The 21375-nt window shown below is 28.9% G+C and overlaps 2 protein-coding genes across 2 annotated transcripts; one reads left to right on the plus strand and one right to left on the minus strand.

Moving 5' to 3' along the window:
- Nucleotides 1–889: 889 nt before the first annotated feature.
- LOC113366806 (zinc finger protein 474-like) lies at nt 890–19863 on the minus strand. Its single transcript, XM_026608461.1, is given in 15 exon segments — nt 890–1206; nt 1850–2020; nt 2129–2251; nt 2312–2362; nt 4494–4725; nt 5767–5829; nt 5832–5861; nt 7632–7748; nt 8583–8760; nt 10189–10392; nt 11013–11203; nt 11272–11424; nt 11512–11786; nt 11913–12013; nt 19487–19863. Coding segments are annotated over 14 exon segments (1986 nt in total). The 5' UTR covers nt 11953–12013; nt 19487–19863; the 3' UTR covers nt 890–1048.
- On the plus strand, nt 16292–19382 carry LOC113368308 (cactin-like). The gene is given in 11 exon segments (XM_026609862.1): nt 16292–16400; nt 16487–16730; nt 16732–17121; nt 17239–17413; nt 17498–17631; nt 17778–17910; nt 18014–18175; nt 18246–18474; nt 18538–18730; nt 18815–19123; nt 19194–19382. Coding segments are annotated over 11 exon segments (2175 nt in total). The 5' UTR covers nt 16292–16383.
- Nucleotides 19864–21375: the final 1512 nt, after the last annotated feature.

The following is a 21375-nucleotide window of genomic DNA, read 5'->3' on the forward strand; positions in this document are numbered from 1 at the left end:
ATATATGCATTCATTCATTAAGTTTCAATACTTATGTGATTAAATTCACCCAAATTAAAGTATGTATTCTATAACTCTATCTCTCTATTATGAAATCATATTGACAATAAAAAATAAAAGACTACTTTATGGACAGATACTTCATTCTTTTAGAATGGCGATAAGAATAAATAAAATATTTTAATATTCATATTTGAGTGTTCTTTAATATATTCAGCAATTTGACAAATTGAACTTTTTTTCATTAATCTATGCATACTTATTTAAAGTAATTTTACATTTTATTATATATTGAAAAATAAAACATTTTTAAGTGCTCATTTTCAAATTTATTCCACAATGCATCATATTCTTTTTTGGAGTCTTGCTTTTGAAGTACATGCCTTTTCATGAGTCTGTACTCGATCAGCAGTGAAATGACGGCCACAATATCGACAATTCACAAGAGTTTCTAAAAAATTATCCCACATTCTGTCGAAAGTTCCTTGGAAATCAATATTTCCGGTTTCTGAAAAAAAAAATGATAAAAAACGATGCACATTCAATAGTAATATATGATCAACACGACCAGAAACTGACCGCAGTGGCAGAGGAACAACAGTATTAAAATATTATGAGATAAACTGCTTATATAATATATATTTATATAATATGTAATGAATATAATGTTTATGAATATTTAGTTACATCATATGAATGATTATTAATTTGGATTTCGTAAATTTAAATGAAACGTGCCAAAATCCATATAATTTTGTACGAGCACACAACGTGTATTGAACCCTTTTATATTAGACGAAAGACATTTGTGTTGAATAAAAACTTTTATTTTTTTTATATACAGTTATTAAAAATTATTATATAGGAAATATATTTCTAAATACGCCACAAACAACATGCTATATATTATTTACAATCTTTACTATGTACAAGAAATTGAGCATCAAAAATATCATACAATATATCTCTAATTCTATGTACACAAATTTCAGGACCTCTGTCTTCGAAGCAGATGCAAGTCAAATATACACAATGAAATTTCATGTTTTCAATATTTTTGATGAAGGCAACTTTTTTCATGAATAGGTAGCCGTTCAGGATTAAATGTTCTACTACAATAGCGACATGGCACCAGTTGTCTCAGATGATTCATCCAGTACGAATCAACAACATCTTCACGTTTCGAAACTTGCTGCCTTTTTATACCTGCAAAAAAATTACTTAAATAATCTTACCTCACCTGTAATCACCCATATAAAACAATCATGCATATAGTTTTATATAACAACTTACTCAAGTTGAAATGAAGGATAAAACGATTTGCTTGTAATTTTTTACTCTACAATTGTTTTGTATATCTTGATATTAGACATAAACTTGACTTAAAAATATCTACTTTAAATATATAAAAATTAAAATTTGAATATAATTAAAACATTCTTAAAAAATCATAAATAATACTTACCTTTAATGGAATTTAGTTCACAATTATTACTAAACACAAACATAACATTCACAAAAATAAGTATATATTTAAAACTAAAACTGGAACAGCAGTACGCAAAATTGTAAGATATAGTAATATAAATACATTTGTGGAACATAACATAAATTTAAAAAAATACAAATAAGCGTATAAACAAAGTAAAATTCATTTCTATAACAATGGAATCTTCTATAACTAATAACTTGGACAATATAACACTCTCTTAACTTTGGTAACAACCCCGTTACCACTTTCACTTATTTTATGTAAATCTTATTAAAGATTTTAAATATGAGTTTCCCTGTTAAGTGTTTGAAAATAATGAATTTAGTATTCAAGATAATGGACAAGAATTTCACTTACTAGTAAATCTTGTATCTGGTTTTCGTGGTTCCTTTTCCTGTTTGTCTTTAGGCAGTAGCTCGTTGTGCCTTCTCCAATCTTCTGCACACATCTCTTCATGGGCGTTGATTTCGGATGTAGGCAATTCCACGCCGCACAAATAACACTCTAAAGCCCACGGTCTTGGAGGTGCTGAAAAATAATTATTGATTCAGGAATTAAATTTTGATATAAAAAAGATAAATAATTATAAAGATAACATAGAAGTTAAATATAAAACAATGTTTTTTAATCCATTACCCTGAGGTTTCCGCCATCGCTGAAGTTGCAACGGAAGTTTAGTTTTGTTCGCCGGTATCAAATTTTTTCCTTCATCCAAGATTTTGTTACCATCTTTACGCAAATTAGGTCTTAATGGAGATTTAACAAGCGCGAATCCGATGAATTTCGTGATGGGCTCTTTATGTCATCATTGTGACAAGCGCGAATCCGATGAATTTCGTGATGGGCTCTTTATGTCATCATTGTGAAAATCTGAAAATAAATGATACCGAATATATATCATATATAGACTAAAGGAATAAATAGTATATTCTTTATAAATCGAATATTAATATCGACCTTTTATTGATTAATAAAAAATATGCATTTGAAAATCAATTAAAAAATTCATTTGAAATTGTCAAAAACGGACAGAGTTAGCAGAAAATTTGGAAGAGCATAAGTGTTATGTCGAGTTTCGTTATATGTGATCGAAAGCCAAAATATTTAAAAAATTTAAATTTTACACGTTTTGTTTTCAACAAAATAGCTTTTATAGTTCTTTAACGTGGAGCCCGGTGCAACAAAAGTAGAGCTTTTAAATACAATTCATTAGCAATTCCCTTTCACGTAATATATTATAGAAACCCCGACCTAGTTTATCGATTATAAAAGAAGTCAGTGGGGCAAAGCGTTTAACTGACTGAATAATACATAAACTAACAGCTTGTAGAAAAAGCACAGGTGTATGCAAAAAATTCAACAAACTTTACAAAAGCTTTTTTTTATTTTACCACAAATACGAAAAGATTTGTTGTTCTGTGTTTATAAATTAATTAATTATGATTCACAAGATCAACATTATAATAATATTCTGTAGTGGGGTGCACGGCATCGTGCCTTAAGGCAAATTGCTAAAACTTTCCGTACCGTAATTAAAAATCTTGGTACGGAACCCAAAAAAACTAGTGAGGTGTATGGCATCGTGCCTTAAGGCAAATTGCTGGAACTTTCCGTACCGTAACGAAATGTTCGAGGAATATTAAATGTTTTCAAATAGATTATTATGAATATTGTAACATTGTCTAATATTTATAAGAATTATATAAACTGAATTGCAAAGTTGAAATTATTTGTTTAAAGTATATTAGAACTATAGTCAGAATTAAAAATGAAATCTGAATTATTTTCTATATACAAAAAAAAAATGTTGAAAAAAAAAATAAATAAAAAAAAAGTTTATACAAAAAATTTTTTTTTCCAAAATCAATTATTTTATTAAGACAAGCAGAAAGTTTTTTGAATCATTTAAATCGGACGCTTAGTTCTCTCAAAAACTGCCATTTTTTACACATTTAGCTCCGTATCTTCGAAATGGCTGGGCCTGCCTTTGCCAAAAACTAATAAACACTTTTCCCAATATTACTAATTGAATGTTTTTTAGATTATTCAAATCGGATGCTCCGTTCTCTCAAAAACTCGATTTCTATTTTCTGCACTCTTTGCTCTTTATCTCCGTAACGGCTAGACCTGCCTTTGCCAAAAACTAATCAGCACATCTCCCTATCAACAGGAATCGAACGTTTTTTGAACCATTCAAATCGGTTGATCCGTGTGCCCGAAAACGTGACTGGAAATTTGTATCCATACATACATACAAACACACACACACACATCCATTTTTTCTGAGGTATGCCAAAATGTTCAGAAACCTTCAAAACGTCGAGAAATGTAAAAATTTTCAATTTCGATTTTCGGCCCATTACAATAACTTACCCTACGCGAAGTTAATTACACAAAATGAGTGCACATTATTAAAATCTCTACAAAATATCTGATAATTTGATGTACATATGTCCAATAAACATTTTTGACCATTAAATGACATTTTTTTAACTTATTTTTATTGAGAGTCCATAATCGCTGGACCAGTCTTACCAAAAATTTAATTTGTCAATACAAGTGAAATGTTTTTTGAATTATTAAAATCGGACGATCCGTTCTCTTAAAAACTGTGTTACCGTTTTTGGCACTTTTTGCCCCGAATCCTGACCTGACTTCGCCAAAAACTAATCAGCACGTCTCCTTATCAATACGAATCAAATGTTTTTTTAATTATTCAAATCGGTTGATCGGTGTTCCCAAAATCGTCGACAAAAATTTGTATCCGCACACACAGACACACACACACATACATTACCCAGACAGAAGACCAGTCTGAGATGCATAAAGGCATTTCCTTCGCTATACAAAAAAACACACACACACATACATCCATTTTTTCTAAGGTATGCCAAAATGTTCAAGAACCATTGAAACGTAAATATATAAAATTTTCATTTTCGATTTTTTTTGCGATTACTATAACTTACCCTACGGGAAGTTAAAAATTCAAATTTCTCACCCAAGCTCCGTCTCCTCCGCGGCTCCGGCCTTCGTTCCGATTCCGGTAGCTGATCGTTGCGTCTCCGCCACGCGGCTAAACATTGAGCTTCGTGTTGTGCGAGCGAACGCGACGTAACCGCCCGCTCGCACACGATGCATTTCGACACGGACGCAACAGGCTGAGCGGGTGCACTGCAACTGCTGCTTACCCCGCTGACAGGGCCTGGATCGATGCTCGACTCTCTAGCTGTCTGAAAGGAAATAAAAACTAGCTGTAAGTGGAATTCTGTCTTAAGGCAATTAAGGCATCGTGCCTTAAGGCAAATTGCTGGAACTTCCCGTACCAAAAATTATTATTTATTTAAAAACGTTTGACATTTAAAAAAAAAATTACTTCGAAAAAATAAGATTTTTGAGAAACTATAAATTTGACAAAAATTACTTTTTAAAAAAAAAAATTTTTTTTTGAAAAGAAAAATATTTTCTTCATTTTGACATATTTTGAAAATTCTGATTTTTTTTTCAAAGCAATCGTATTGCTTGAACTGCATAGAGACGAAATGTCAAAGCGCGCAAGTGCCGCGCCGCCGTCTAACGCGTAAACATTGGTACGGAACCCATAGGAATGTAAACCAAAATTATACCTATTGTTAAAATCTCTATAAAACATCTGATAATTTGATGTGCATATGTCTAATGATAATTTTTGACCGCAAAATGGCTAATTTTTTTACTTTTTTCTCCATATCTCCAAAGTCGTTGGACCTGTCTTTCCAAAAATTTGAACAGTTGTTTATTTAGTCAATACAAAATAAAATGTTTTTTGAATTATTCAAATCGGACGCTACGTTCTCTTAAAATCTGAGTTACCGTTTTCGGCACTTTTTGCCCCGTATCTTCGGAACGGCTTGACCTGCCTTTGCCAAAAACTAATCAGCACGTCTCCTTATCAATACGAATCGAATGTTTGTTGAATTATTCAAATCGGTTGATCCGTGTTCCCGAAATCGTCGACAAAAATTTGTATCCGCACACACATACATACACGCACACACACACACACATACATCCATTTTTTCTAAGGTATGCCAAAATATTCAGAAACCTCTGAAACGTAAAGATATATAAAAAATTTCATTTTCGATTTTTTTGCGATTACTATAACTTGCCCTACGGGAGTTAATAATCGAAAGTTTTAAGAGATTATAATATACTCGTCAATTGAATTTTGTGAACTATAAGACTAAACTCGCTTTTGTGGCTGTTTAGGTTTAATGAATTATTTAACTAACCTGATGCTTTTGTGGCTTGCACGATCGCAAATGAATTTCTAAACGATCAGGTAGAAATGTCCTCTCCCACAATGTTCACATGGCAATAACGATTTCTAAAACAAAAACAATGATGTGAGTTGAATATGTAAATAATCAATATTTAGAACTCGTACAGCATCAATTTATTACACGCACGTATTGCGTTATATTATTTGCGTATACATTTAAACACGTTTTTTATTTAAACGTTAAAAAATATTTATATCAAATTATTTTTAATTTTTTTCTGGCTATTTTTATTTATGATTTTATTTCTCTAAACTTAAAGACTTTATTTCTAAAAAAAATCATTTACTTAATTTTCCATATATAAATAATCATTACTTAATATTTTTCAATTAAACACTCGCTAAAAATTGTAAATTGTAATTGTATTTTTAATTAGTAGTAAATTGTACATTTACTATTAATTAAAAACACCTAGACTTTTAGATGCTTTCTATTATGAGTGCACAAGAAGTCTGACATAGTACATAAGTAATGAAAAATTAAACAAATTATTTCCTGAGACTCAGATATGTATGCTAGTTATTTGCAGTGACTGAATTGGAAAGTCTTGTGTGATTTTAATTTTATGTCACTAAACATGTTTTTGAATTGACATTTGGACGAAGAAAACACTTTTAAGTCCTTTTTTATAACGATATTTTATTATAAAAAATTTATTTTGCACTTTTAATTAATTAATTAAATAAATAAATTAAAAATTAATATATTTAATATTAATTATAATATATTTCATTTATAATGTAAACCATAAAATGCCGACTTCTCAATGAAGTATAATTGCACTCTATAATTTATATATATGAATCCCTTAAATGGTAATGTAACAATCCCTGGACAAAAATAAAGCGCGTTCTATTTATAAAATGATCTCCACAAGTTCAGTATGATGCTTATACCGCAGGTTATGTGTGTAAATGTGTTTTTACATTATTTGAATTTCCTTTAACTTTTGTATGAGATATTCAAATACAGATCGCAAATTCTGACAAATACAAAATATTTATTTATAAATACTGTGTTTATTGCAACAAAATGCATAGGGTTGTAGAGAAAAGCTCACACCGCGAAATGGTTACAAGGTGTCCTTGATGATGTGTAATGTGGGTGATTCAACGCGCACGCGACTGCAATTACCATTGTATAATCATAAAACTTGATCTATCCACAAGCAAACCAAACCCAATGTGGGTCAAATGCGAACAAATAATTATTAACATTTGGCGATTCATTGACAATTTAATTCAATGCTGTACATTCGCAATTGCAATGTCTGGACAAAATTTATAAAAATCAAGATAAATGCTTATCGATGCATGTTAAAATTTTGACTAATAGCTCATAAACATTTCAAATAACATCGGTAGCTGCATGAATAAGCAAACCACTTACTGATATAAACACTTAGATTTTGAGAACAATCTTGACCATAGATAAAAGATATACAATGATATTACCATGGATTATTTTAAATTTTATTATGAACGAATAATCTTCAATTCTTTAATTAGAATTTGTTAAAAATATTACATAGTTAGAACAATATTGTACTAAATGCTTTTTCAAATTCAACATTTCATTAAAAAAATAGAACCGAAGATAAATGAAATTATCTGAAAATATCATATTTCACAAATGATTAATAAAAAAACGCAAATATTGAATAAGCATAGCAAAAATAATGTAATTAATTATTACCAATAATTTTTTTTTCTACAGCTTAATAATTACCAATATTTTTTTTTATATAGCTTGTGTTACAAATATATTATAAATTTAATAGACATATTATCGCATAATAAAAAAAAATTACATACTTGCGAAACTTTCCAAGCCATATTATTATACTCCAAAGCTGATAAATTGGCTGGTGGCTTCTCTGGCATAGGCCTTCGTAAATGTGCTGGCAAATATGCGTTTTCCCTTTCCCAGCGCTAAAATTACATTCATTACTTTTAAAAATATTTGTGTGAGAGTATTTTTCGTCTTCAATCAAATTGCGTTAATTTCCCGATGTCAAAAAAAATATAAAAAATGCTAAAATAAAGCGCACGTCTCAAAAAAGCCTGGTCATAGCTAATTTCAAAAGAATTTAAAAATGTTTAACACTGTTGAACGAAATTTCTAAAATGGCTTTTACATTTCCAAGAAGGAATACAAAAATTGGTTAACATACATTAATTTTTTACACAAATTTAATTAAAACGATGACCCTAGTTTCATCATATGACTTTTAGATTTTTAAAATCGCGTAAATGTTTTCGGAAAACAATGGACAAAGATGTAAATTATATTCTCCTATATTCAGAATTATTCTAACCAGTACTCAATGATATCAAATTACGAACAAACAAAATACTAGTGAACTGAATTTTTGAGCTAAACATTCAACTTCTACTTCAGATAGCTAAAAATTCAAACTACAAAATTATGTCTACAAAGTTCAGTCCAAATTTTATGAGCAAAATGCAAAAAAGAAAATAGAACAAGACAGAAAGGACATTAAGAAATGATGTAATTAACATCAATTGTAGTAAAGTATTTAATTATTAAAATTGGTAAATTATTTATTACCTCCCGGCACCTTGGTTCGAGATAGCTAAAAATTCAAACTACAAAATTATGTCTACAAAGTACAGTCTAAATTTTATGAGCAAAATGCAAAAATAAAAAATAGAACAAGATAGAAAAGACATTAAGTAATGATGTAATTAACATCGATTGTAGTAAAGTAATTTAATTATTAAAATTGGTAAATTATTTATTACCTCCCGGCACCTTGGTTCATGCAGGTGTAATGACGCCGTTCCAAATTCTCTTCCGCATAAATAGCACGTCAACGTACGTGGCCTAAGTGATTGGATCAAATTGCCCTTAAGTTTATGAGCTTCCCTGTGAGATTGCAAAGGAGATGTCTGGTGTGCTGATGTTTGTGATTTTGCTAATCTGAAAGAATAAAGATACAGATATCACTTACCATCGTATACCTCAAATTTATCTCATTTATAAATTAACTTAACATATATCACGTAATATTCCATTTAGAAATGCTTGAAACTGGTATAACTTTGTTATGATTTGCATTTGTTATAATGCTTGAGAATTAATGTAATAATAACAATTTCATGGATTTCACACGCCTGCAAATCAAATCAAATATACAAACATAACATAGTTGTTTGTTTAAAGTTGGACGAACTCATGCATGAAAAAATAAACTAATGAAATTTTTATGAATTAAGTCTTGACTGAGAACAATTCTTTAAGCAGTTAATTATGGCGCTCTCATTGAACTGTGCACACAGTTTTGTATTATCAAAATCGAGGTAAAATATTATTTTGAGGTAAAATGATACTTACAACTATCTACTTCATTAGCCTCAAAATATTCAAAATATATTGAAATTTAAAAATATTTCGTTTTTTTTTAACTTCCCGTAGGGTAAGTTATAGTAATTGAAACTAAAATAATTTTTTTTATATATCTTTACGTTTCAAAAATTTCTGAACATTTTGGCATATCTTAGAAAAAATTGATGTATGCGTGTGTGTGTGCGGATACAAATTTTAGTCGACGACACGGATGAAGCGATTTGAATAATTCAAAAAACATTCGATTCGTATTGATAAGGAGACGTGCTGATTAGTTTTTGGCAAAAGCAGGTCTTGCCGTTCCAAAGATATGGGGCAAAATGTTTCATGGGGTTCCATACCAATGTTTATCCATTAGACGGCAACGCGGCGCTTACGCGCTTCGATATTTCGTCTCTATGCAGTTAAAGCAGTACGATTGCTTTGAAAAAAAGTTCAGAATTTCCAAAATATTTCAAAATAAATTTTTCTTCAAAAAGTCTTTTTTTTTTCAAAAAAAAGTAAATTTTTGTCAAAAATTTATAGTTTCTCAAAAATTTAATTTTTTCAGAGTGAATTTTTTTCAAAAATGTTAATCTTTATAAAATCAAATAATTTTTGGTACGGGAAGTTCCAGCAATTTGCCTTAAGGCACGATGCCATGCGCCCCACTAGTTTTAAATTGCAATCTAAATAGCCTTTGGTCAAAGATTTATTCGCATGACGAGTATAGTCATCAATACACAAAATCCATGTCTTCTATTGTCCAATAAACTCTTCATGTCTCAATGAAGAGTTAGATGGTCAATAACAGTTAACTGTTTATTAAGCACTCATTTAGTGAGATGAAAAAACTTCTTAGTAACAAATTTCTTATCCAAATTTGAACAAAAACTTAAAAAGAAATTTTAATATTTCCAAAACAACATTTTTGTGTCTTAACATGATATTAAACAACTTAGTTCACAATTAGTGTTAGTTTATATTATTTATTAGCATTAGATTATATTATTATTATCTCACCTGGGACTAGCCCTAGGCGTTGCAGCTGTGCTGACCGATTCCGAAGGAGATTTATTATTCTGCTGCAAAGTTGATCGCTTTAAATTTCGATTTCGACTTCCAATTCCCAGAGACGCCGTTGGAATTGAAGAAACATTACCTGTGGTGCTCCCGTTCCGGCCGTGGCTGTGAAACCGTTCCGGAAGATCGTTACGGCCACATGTCCTAGGAGAAAAAAAAAATTAAAAATATTTTACTAGTTTAATTTATAGGGAAATTAATGAATGATTTTTTATTAATGTGAAATATTGGGTCATATATATAATATAACTAAAATATTGGATCCTAAGGTAAGTAAAATGTATTTATTTTAAATAATTTTAATTCAATTATCATTAAATAAATACTATTAAATTTGGCACCTAATTAAATAACCTCTAAATATAAAGATGGTAAAAAATGTTCAAATAGTAGAATTACCTATAATGCCCTCCAATCTTCATATATTTATCTTAAAACTAAATTCTTATGATATGGTGGAATATAAAAATGTCAAATGTGCAATTTATTTTGAACATCATACTCATGACATTCTTGGATAAAATATTTGTTTGCGTATGTAATGATTAAAATATCTACAGTATGTGTACAAACAATATTGTTGATATCTATATAAGGTATAATAATTAATAATAGTAATATTTCTTATTCTCTAATAATAAATAATTCGTAGATTTGCACGAGATGATATTTTTTAAATAATTGTTAAAAGCTCTACTTGTACATTAACAAAAAAACATTATCTACTATTTTTTCTAGTTGAAGGTTTATCAAAGGTTACTTACTTGCAAGGTTCTGGAATATGTTGCTTTAAATGTGGCACTGAAAATACTTCCCTAGGCGTTTTATTACTTAATAATTTATTATTTTTTTGCCCCCTTTTTCGTAATGTACTTATTTCACAATCACTGTCCAATCCTTTGATTGTTGTATCAGTGCTACCAGAAATTTGGGATCGTGGTGATAGAGAATTTTCCTATGAACAAAGTTTATATTCAAACTTCAAATTGATAATTGAATTCTTTAAAATGTAATATAACTTACCCCTGTCGCTATGGTGTAATTACTGTCGGTTCTGTATTTGGGACTTGATAGAGCTGATGAATCCGAATCGGCGGCCATATTTAATCTCAGATTTTTTCTATTTTTGTTTCTTACCATTTTTTCTGATCTCCAAGATTCATCACTGGAAGGAACCTAAAAAATAATAAAATTTCCAATATTTTATGTAAATCACGATATCAAACTGATTGTTTTGCTTTATACTTTTATTGAATATTTCACCTTAAGATGTTGCATAGAAACACTGGCTCTTTTCTTCTGTGGATTGGGCCTGACATTGTGATTTGTTGTTTCCGATAGCCGTTTCCTTGCCGAAGGCCTGCATAGATTACTAATGTTGAGCAGCTCTTTTCGAACAAGCGACATGTCTACTTTTTCTAGAAATGCAATGTCTAGTAAGAGTGGTCGCTCCAGAGTTGCAGTTCGGGGCCTCGGCGGACGTACGCCCGACTTTTTTCTTTTTTCTACCTTTAGCGGCCATGTCGTCATACCCAACCCTAGGTAAAAGAATTATGAAAAAAATTAACTTTTGATAATTATGATCATTCTTGCTGTTTATTATGTGTGTGAAAGAAGGTACAAGAAAGGAACGAGTACGTTGTAAAAAATTCTAAGTTTCTTACCATTATTCCCGTTTCTCATGGTATCAGTTCCGTTCGCCATGTCGTAAGTCCCATCTGGTGATCCAGGAGTCACTTGTAATTTTGGCAGCGAATACAGAGATCTGCTGAATGTAGTCGTACCAGTATAAGTGATTGCACAGAGACCCCCCTCATTCCCACAACCATTAATATCACGAACCCTCATTGTTAAACCAAAATATAAAAAACCCCAAGACCTTTTGAATTTAAAATAAACATTTTTCCTAAACTAGAAATTTTTGTCGTCGTAGGCAACCATTTCCATTTACGTCAAACGGACAGAGGATCCGAGTAAGATATTTTGTTTTTTTTTCTAGGGGTATTTATCTTAATGATATGTTGGCTCCGGTGACTGATGGTTGACTGAGGAAAGGCTCCCGGGGAGTATGACATGTTCTGGTGCAATTAGATATTTTTATAAGAGCACGTGGATCAGTTCAAGGTTATGTTATTGTGTAGATTAGAAATCGCGATGTTAAAATGATACGAGATAATTGATGCGATATCGATGAATGCACGCACCCCCATCATATAAGGGTATATCCACATTCTGAATAAAAACCACATACGGATATTCAATACATTTTTTGAAAAGCAATGACACATTATTTTTTAAGATTTGACATGTTTCATATGCTGATCATATTGTTGGTCACATTGAAAATTACTTTAATTAAAATATTAACATTTATTGATATGCACATTATAAAAATATATCATCAGACTCTCATATCTAAAATTTTGAGAGAACTAAGTGGTATATTCGTTTTTATTATCAGCCTTCGATAAATTAAACCATTCAATGTAAAAACTATAGTAAATAATATATTATTAAACTATAATAAATTAAATTATTTAAAGCCATTAAATTATAAATATATAGCATTTCAGATGATGAAAGAAATATAAGTAAAACAAAAAAAAATATTATTCAGTAATATACCAAGTTATTAAAAAAAACTAATTTATGATTAAATTCCCTATGGTTTGAGTTCCAATTTGATTCTTTCTTACTCAATAGGAAAAACAAAATATTTACAAAATTTAAAAACTACAGACAATGAATAGTTAAATTATTCCAATTATTTCAATTACAAAGCCCTAAATTATTTTGATAAATAAAAGCTTAAATTTCTTCATATCTTAGTTTTTTTTCCTTTATGATTAGATGAATAGGAGTACTACATTTAATTATTAAAATCATTACATTGTTAAAAATCCCTTATATTGCTGATTATATTATTTAAAAAATAGGTAAATAAAGAAAATTAAACATTAATGTATTACCGATTTTTATATAAGTTTTAACATAAGAAAATGGTTGAATCGTCGATAGGACATGCCTTTAGGAATATCGTGTTTGAATTTAATCCAATAAAAATAATTTGTGTCAAATTACCTATAGAAATAAAATATTCGTAGATAAATCATATTCGTAGAAATTCAATAATGATTATAAGCGTTCGTAATACGTACATACGTTTATATAAATAAATATTATGTACATATCGTGATTAAGTTCATTGCCATATTCAATAATGATTTTTCAATCGTGATCATATTTACATACTGTGTACACTAATTTGGTAATTTTTTCTCAACTTTATAGTTATGTTTATATATTATCATTGTATTTATGTTTATATATAAATATAAATATCCTCAATTTGTGGACATAGAAATCATAATTATTCAAAAATTTAATAAAATTTTGATCGTTAGATGGATTTCATCATTTATATTTTTGAAAACAACAATTCAAAAAGTAAGTTTTAAAATATATATATATATATATATATAATTTTATATAACAATATAAATATTATTATATATGCATATCATATTACTCATACTAAAAATTATTCATACCTGATGTATTTTTTTACAAATTTTCAATTTTTGCGCAAAAACCATTTATAACATTTACAACAATTTCAAGAATAACTAGAAGATTACTTTATATCACAATTCATTCAATTTACCGCCCACTCTGCATCACCAAATAAGTACACACATTGAATATTAACATACGCAATAGAGGTTGCATTTATGGCGTTCAAATAGAAATTTAAAACTTTCAATGCCACACAGATCTTAAGACTATTCAAATATATATTTCATAACTTCATTCACAAATTTATTAATCACAATATAAAAGTGAATCAATGAAAAATTCTACCTTTTGTTGCCGCGCTGGTTGCCGGGCGACTAGTGTCGAGAATCGGCTACGGAAACTTAAACTAAACCCACTCAGTGGGATCTCAGTGGGAACATTTCATCCTCCCACCACGGAGAAGGCACCCCACTAGTATAACGCAATAGAAGGAAATACTCACATATTTTTTAAGGGTTAATAATAAAGGTTCCTGACCTCGCCGAAGTTCGAAACGTTTAGGGGAGCTTTTTAAAAAGTGATATGTCGACGGCCTGATTCCTCAGAATTGTGGACAAATAATGACTTATTATGGATTAATCTAGGCCAAGAACCTGTACGTACATGTAATTTGATAAATAATTAAATATATTGACGACGTATTTAGGGAAAATTCTCCGATAAATATATGGACTCTTATTAATATATACCTGTATCAATATTGAATTTTTAATATAATTAGCAGCTACTTCGAAGAATTAAAAAATTGAGTAATATTTTCACTTCTTTATTTGAACGTTTCGACACTTGATATGTACCATCATATAGCAAAATATACCAGAAAGATAAAAAACACAGTTTTTCACAGTTCGATTTGAATAATGATGGATTGAGCATCATGGCTTTGTCAAAAAATTAGGATGTTATTTTTATTTTCTAATTATAGTTATGTTTTGATATTTATTGTTAATTAAAATCATCTAAAAATATTTTAAATTTTGTTTCAGTAAGTTGACGAGTGACGACACGTTTAAATAAAGAGGTGCTACTATTTTTCAATTTCTTAATTCGATGATTTAGCTGCTATAATTACTTATATTATATATATATATATGTATATATATATATATATATATATATATATATAATTTTCAAACTTCTGATTATTAATCTCCATTTTCTTTAAAAAAACTTATTTGTTGGAATTTTCTTTTATTAAATTTATTCAAAGTTTCAGGTATATAAGATGCACCCTTCTTCAGGAACTATTGATAACAATTTTTCTTATTATACATTAATACACTTAAAGTTATTTGATTTTGGTTATCTTTAACAATATAACTGGATTAAACCAGAGTCATATTTTCATGACCTGGATGATTACCAAATATTATAAACTTATGAGAATAAAAATACTCTTATGAGAGTTGCACTTCAATGATATATTACATCTTTGATATTTTAGCTCAATTCTTTTATATATAATTACTAAATTACTAAATTATGATAAATTTGCTTAGTAGTTATGTGTCATAAATAAATTAGGTTCATAATTTATCTCCACGCAAAAATTAGACCGTTAGATCATCAAAATTTTATTCAATCAGACCCATAGGCGTAGCCAAAAGGAAATCTCTAGAACTTTTAATATTAACTGAAATTTATAGAGATGTTAATAATGTCTTATTTTGGTCTGCCCCACCTATAATAATAAAAAGCTACGCACATGGTCAACCATATAGCAAATATATAAACACCTACGATCAATGTAAATAAAAAGTGGTTTTATTTCTTTGCTTCATGTGTAAGAATGACATCATGAATAAAAATATTGATGCAAAATTTCTATGATTGTACTTAAGTAGTATAATATAATAAAACGTGTTTCAGATAAATGTAGTACATTTGGGAATATTTTAGACGTACAGCTTCCTTATATAAAGTTCCTTATAGTAAATCTGTAAAAATAAAATTATGCGCATATTCTATTTAGAAATGAAAAATATAATAAAAAATAATTTTTGCTACTTTGTTAAAATGAGCCTTTGATGTTATCTTCAGTTATTTAAAAATGAAGACCATAATGGAAAATAATTTATGGTTACTTTGTGTAAATGAATCTTTGATATTTATTTTACCATTTGGAAATTAAGTCTGCAGGGAAATTTATTGCTACTCATTTGTCAAAATGAACCTTCGGTATTATAAAAAACAGCTAATAAATATTTTAAAAATAAATTAAAAGATAATCTAAAATGCTTTCAAGTAATATAGCATAAACAATTATTTTAACTTTATGTAGAACTTATTACTAGCTTAAAATATATTAATTATCATAACTTCAAATATATTGTCATTTTAATTTAAACTTTAGGTAATATAATTTTGAAATTCGCGCTCAAGGTTTCAACAGCGACATCTAGTTCTTAAAAGCAATACTCCGTAAAGCAAACTCCGTAATATTAATTGTCAAACATTTTAAATGTCAAAATAACCTCATAAATATTGTTCGAAAACCATAAAAATATTTTTTTTTAATATATATATAGATAATATGTGTTGATTTTCCATTAGGACAAAATGCCAAAATATGAAAGGTATTAAAAATATAAGCTAAATACGTGTAGGTTATTAAATAGTACAAAATTTAAGCATATGAATTGATTATTTAATTTCCTGACAGAAAAGAAATAACATCTAGGGATAGAAGATATTCAAGAGATAGGTCTCTGTCAGAAGAGCGTTCTTCTAAAAAGTCAAGAGAACGCAGCAAAACTAGATCACGTAAATCAGACCATAAATCAAAGAAGAAAAGCAAAAGTCGAGACAGATCTAAAAGTAGATCTAGGAAGAAGAAGCACCGCCAAGGTAGATTTCTTTTTTCAATATTTTATAATTATTTTCATAAAACATTCTTGATTAATGGATTTTTATAGGAGTAGTTCATCATCAAGTTCTGTCTCATCTGATGGTTCATTAAAACTATTACAACGACTTCAAAATGAACGCATACAACAAGCTCTTGAGAAGAAACGAGAGAAAGAGGCTATGAAAGCCAATGAGACTCCTGAAGAAAAACGTGCAAGGCGCCTAAGAGAAAAGTTAGAAAAAGAACGTAAACGAAAAGAAAGAATGGGATGGGATAATGAATATCAACATTACACAAATACTGATAATCCTTTTGGAGATGGTAATTTAACAAGTACATTTGTATGGAGTAAAAAATTAGATAAAGAAGGATTAAAAAACATCAGCCATGAAGAAATAGAAGTTAGAAACAGACACAAGCAACTTGAAAATAAAATGGAATTGGAAAAGGTGAATTTTTTCTTGAATATTGTAATAGCAATTACAATTTACTTGTTAATTACATATGAAACTTGTGAATTAAATGGTAGGTATTTTATTTATATTAATATTTGTGTGAATAAATAGGTTAAAAAAAGAAGACTAGAAAGAGAATTAGAAAAACAACAACGTGAAGAAGAACAGTCAATGATGCAACGCAGCAAAGAAGCAGCACAATTTGAGGAATGGGAACGACAAGAAGATCGTTTTCATCTTGAGCAAGCAAGACTACGCTCCTGTATACGTATACAGGATGGACGAGGTAATACAATTGAAGAGAATCTTATTGCAGTATTAATTTTTATACAAGTTTTTTAACAATTAAACATCATTTTATTTATTTAAGCAAAACCAATTGATCTACTTGCAAAATATATTAACTCTCAAGATGAAGTTGATGCAGTGGAAATGCATGAACCGTATACATATCTCAATGGATTAGATGCTACAGATTTAGAAGATTTGATAGAGGATATAAAGGTATATAAACTAATAACATTGAAACATAATATCAGCAAATTTCTGCATATTTGCACGTTTTTTTTAAAAATTAGCTCTAATCATAATCCAATAATAATATGTAGTATTAATGTATAACTTTTTTAATATCATATATTTTTATATAGGTTTATAAAGAATTAGAAAAAGGAAACAATATAGATTACTGGAATGATTTGACCGTTATTGTTGAAGATGAATTGCATAAACTTAGAAAAATTGCTGGGCAAGCAGAATCTGCAGCTGTTGTTCGCAGAGAAGGTAATAAATGATAAAAGAGCAAAGTGGTATTTTATAACCACCGACATACCATTTTCTTTACAAATTAAATACTTTTAATTACCAATATTTATTCTTTATATAGGTATTCATCAAGCAGTTGTAAAGGATGTTACAGAAGTGTTCAAAGGTAAAACAACAAACCAGTTAGACCAATTGCAGAAACAAATTGAGAATAAAATTTCTGGTACAACTACTGATGGAATAGATATAGGATATTGGGAATCATTGTTATCCCAATTGAAGGGTAAGTCAATGAATTTTACACATTATAAGACATAGAAATTTATTATTATTCATTTCAATGTTTTCTTTAGCTCATATGGCAAGAGCCAGACTTCGAGATAAGCATCAAGAGATATTAAAAAGAAAATTACAATTACTGCAAGCTGAACAACAAGTTTCTACAAATTCTGAATCCGTTGAACATGTGGCAGAATCAAGAGTTCCGGTTGAATCAAATACAGGGCAAGCTGCAAATAAGCCAAAAGATAATGATCGCAAAGAAAATACTGAAAACAGTGAAGAAGAAGTGGATTATGATAGGTATTATTCTAAATCCTTATTATTTAGACAATGTCTAATTAACTTTCTTCATTAATTTTTCAGTGATGAGTCACAATCTCCGGCAAGAGATTTACTAACTGCGTCATTTGCTCTTTATGAACAAGGGTGCTACAGTCCTGTTTATTTAACACCTGCCCAATTAGAACCAGGAACTGTTATCGTTGAAGAGGAAGTGGACACTAAACGATTAGAGTTCAAAAGAGACACAATACTTAATGGAAGCAGTAATAAAGAAGTAAGTATTTATATCAAATATGTAAATACAACAAAATAATTGAAATAGGGATATATGCAAATATATTATAATCTTATTTTTTAGCAGAGCTTGTCCAAGCTTGAATTAAGCCTTCGAACTGAAGCGCGTCGTGGGATGGGTGGCGATGAAGCAGAATTTTCTGTTGAAGCAGGAATAGGTGAATTCGATATTCCTGTTTATTTATGGTCTGATAAATACAGACCGCGAAAACCAAGGTATTTCAACAGAGTGCACACTGGTTTTGAGTGGAATAAGTACAATCAAACCCATTATGATATGGACAATCCTCCACCCAAAATTGTACAGGGATACAAATTCAATATATTTTATCCTGATTTAATAAATAAATCGGACACACCAGAATATTTTTTGGTATGTATAACTCAATACATAGTATTTAATAACTATGTAGATATACTAAGCATTGTTTTTTTATCCTTAGACACCTTGTCCTGACAACAAAGATTTTGCAATTCTACGTTTCAAAGCTGGCCCTCCATATGAAGATATTGCTTTTAAAATTGTAGCAAGAGAATGGGAATATTCATATAAGAGAGGTTTTAGGTGTCAGTTCCACAATAATGTGTTCCAGTTATGGTTTCATTTCAAACGTTATCGTTACAGAAGATAGTCATACGAAATATTATATTATTTTACAATCAATGATTCATTTGTATTATGCAAATATGGTATAATTTATGAAATAACAATTTTAATAAATTTGCATCAACTTACCTTTTCAATTTTCGTTAGTCCTCTTACATTTTCAGAAATCACAAACAAATCACATTTATGGCTTCGGTGTGGAATATTCATTTTTAAAATGTTCAAAACGCAACACTTGGATTTTACAAAGGAAGAACAAATTACCAGTTTAAAAACCTGTTAAATCAGATATTTTTATTAACTCACATGGTTTTTCACTAAATACTTGTCATTCTGGATGGCAACTATATCTTTCAAGTCAATCATTATTTATATTTAATTATTTTTTCCGGGACTTCTTATTTGACAGATTTTATTAACTCAATGACTTATTTTATTATGACTTATTCTTTCTCACATTTTGGACATAAACAGAAATAGTATTGCCATATTTTGAATTTAACCCTTAACTGTCGGATGAACCCTGTCACGTGACAACGATTGAACCAATCAAAACTCGCGTACGATTTACTTGAAGTTATAAGTAACATGGCTTTTTCACTGACATATTGTTTGTATCGTTTTTTGACGTTAATTTTCAATATAGTGAACCAAAAAATGAAAAAGAAAAATAACAGATATTCCAATAGTGATGATAGCAACGAACATTTCGAAAGTAGTTCAAATAGTAAGTATAGTATATGTAAATAATTATTAAGAGAGATATTGCATATAAGGGTTAATTCCAGTTTGTGACACTCATGTTCATTTCGCCATTCTTAAACCTTTATAAAAACATAAATTTGATTAAATAAGAAATGCACATAATATACAATATAATATATAATTTATTTACAATAAAAACTGGAACACAAGCAATTATTTCTTAAGATTAAATTGATTGGGTTCACATGCAACATTTTAAATACTCGAAACATCGATATATCTATTGTTGCAAATTAAATACTGCGAACGATGTTGTTCTCTTTTCATTATTTTGGTTATTGTCATAACAACATAAGAATAAACCTTTTACTTAATTGAACAGGAATGGAAAGTATAAAACCGTGGTTTTAATAAAAGTAAGATTATAATTTAATGATTAGAACCACTTTTGATTAAATATCAGTAAATGTAAAAGCCTCGTATAAAACGATGATATGATAACAGATAAGGCCAATATAGTGATTAAAGTACAATCTTTAGACAGTGAAAAGTTTAATTAATTGTTTATTCTAAAATTAAAATTATTATTCAATACTATTTACATAAATAGATACTCATAATACAAATATTAAACATAAAATAATTCTTGTAATCATGAGTATAATGAATACTTAATATAAATGGGTTTATTTAATAACTAATATCATTTATATAATTTATATAATAATTTGTATTCGATGTGAAAACACATAACATAACAAAAAACATTTAAACTAAAATCTGTGTAAAAGAGAACTAGTGTAAAAAAGGAATAAAATATTGATGTTCATATAATATAAATTGTATCCGATAAAAAGTCACTCAGTGATTTTAAATACTCATTAAAATTATTATCGAGCTGAATCCTATTGATAATGCATCCGTTTAATGGGGTTATACTGCGTGAGAATTATTACTGAATCCAAAAGTTAAAATGTTATACAAAAGTTTTTAGTATAGTTAAGAATATTTATATAAAAATCAATATTATCCTACCCTTTTGCGCAGTAAAACCCCAGCTTAGTATGCAAACTATAATTTTAAATCGAATAATATCACTTACACTTTTTTGCACTTACAATTATGTCAGTACATTATCATTCTTATGACATAAATCGTTACAAAAAGTCTACTATGTCGATTATTATAAATTAAAATGCTTTCTCTAGAATTTTTCTCATTATTTGTGACTATACAAGTAGTAAAGTTCGTTAAGCTTGTTAGAAATAATCTTGCAATCCTAAACATTTACAAAAATTACGATCACTTTTTCT

Source organism: Ctenocephalides felis, unplaced genomic scaffold (genome assembly GCF_003426905.1).
Source record: "Ctenocephalides felis isolate EL2017-DRISC unplaced genomic scaffold, ASM342690v1 CF-g0.4_SCAFFOLD_01170, whole genome shotgun sequence".
NCBI lineage: Eukaryota > Metazoa > Arthropoda > Insecta > Siphonaptera > Pulicidae > Ctenocephalides > Ctenocephalides felis.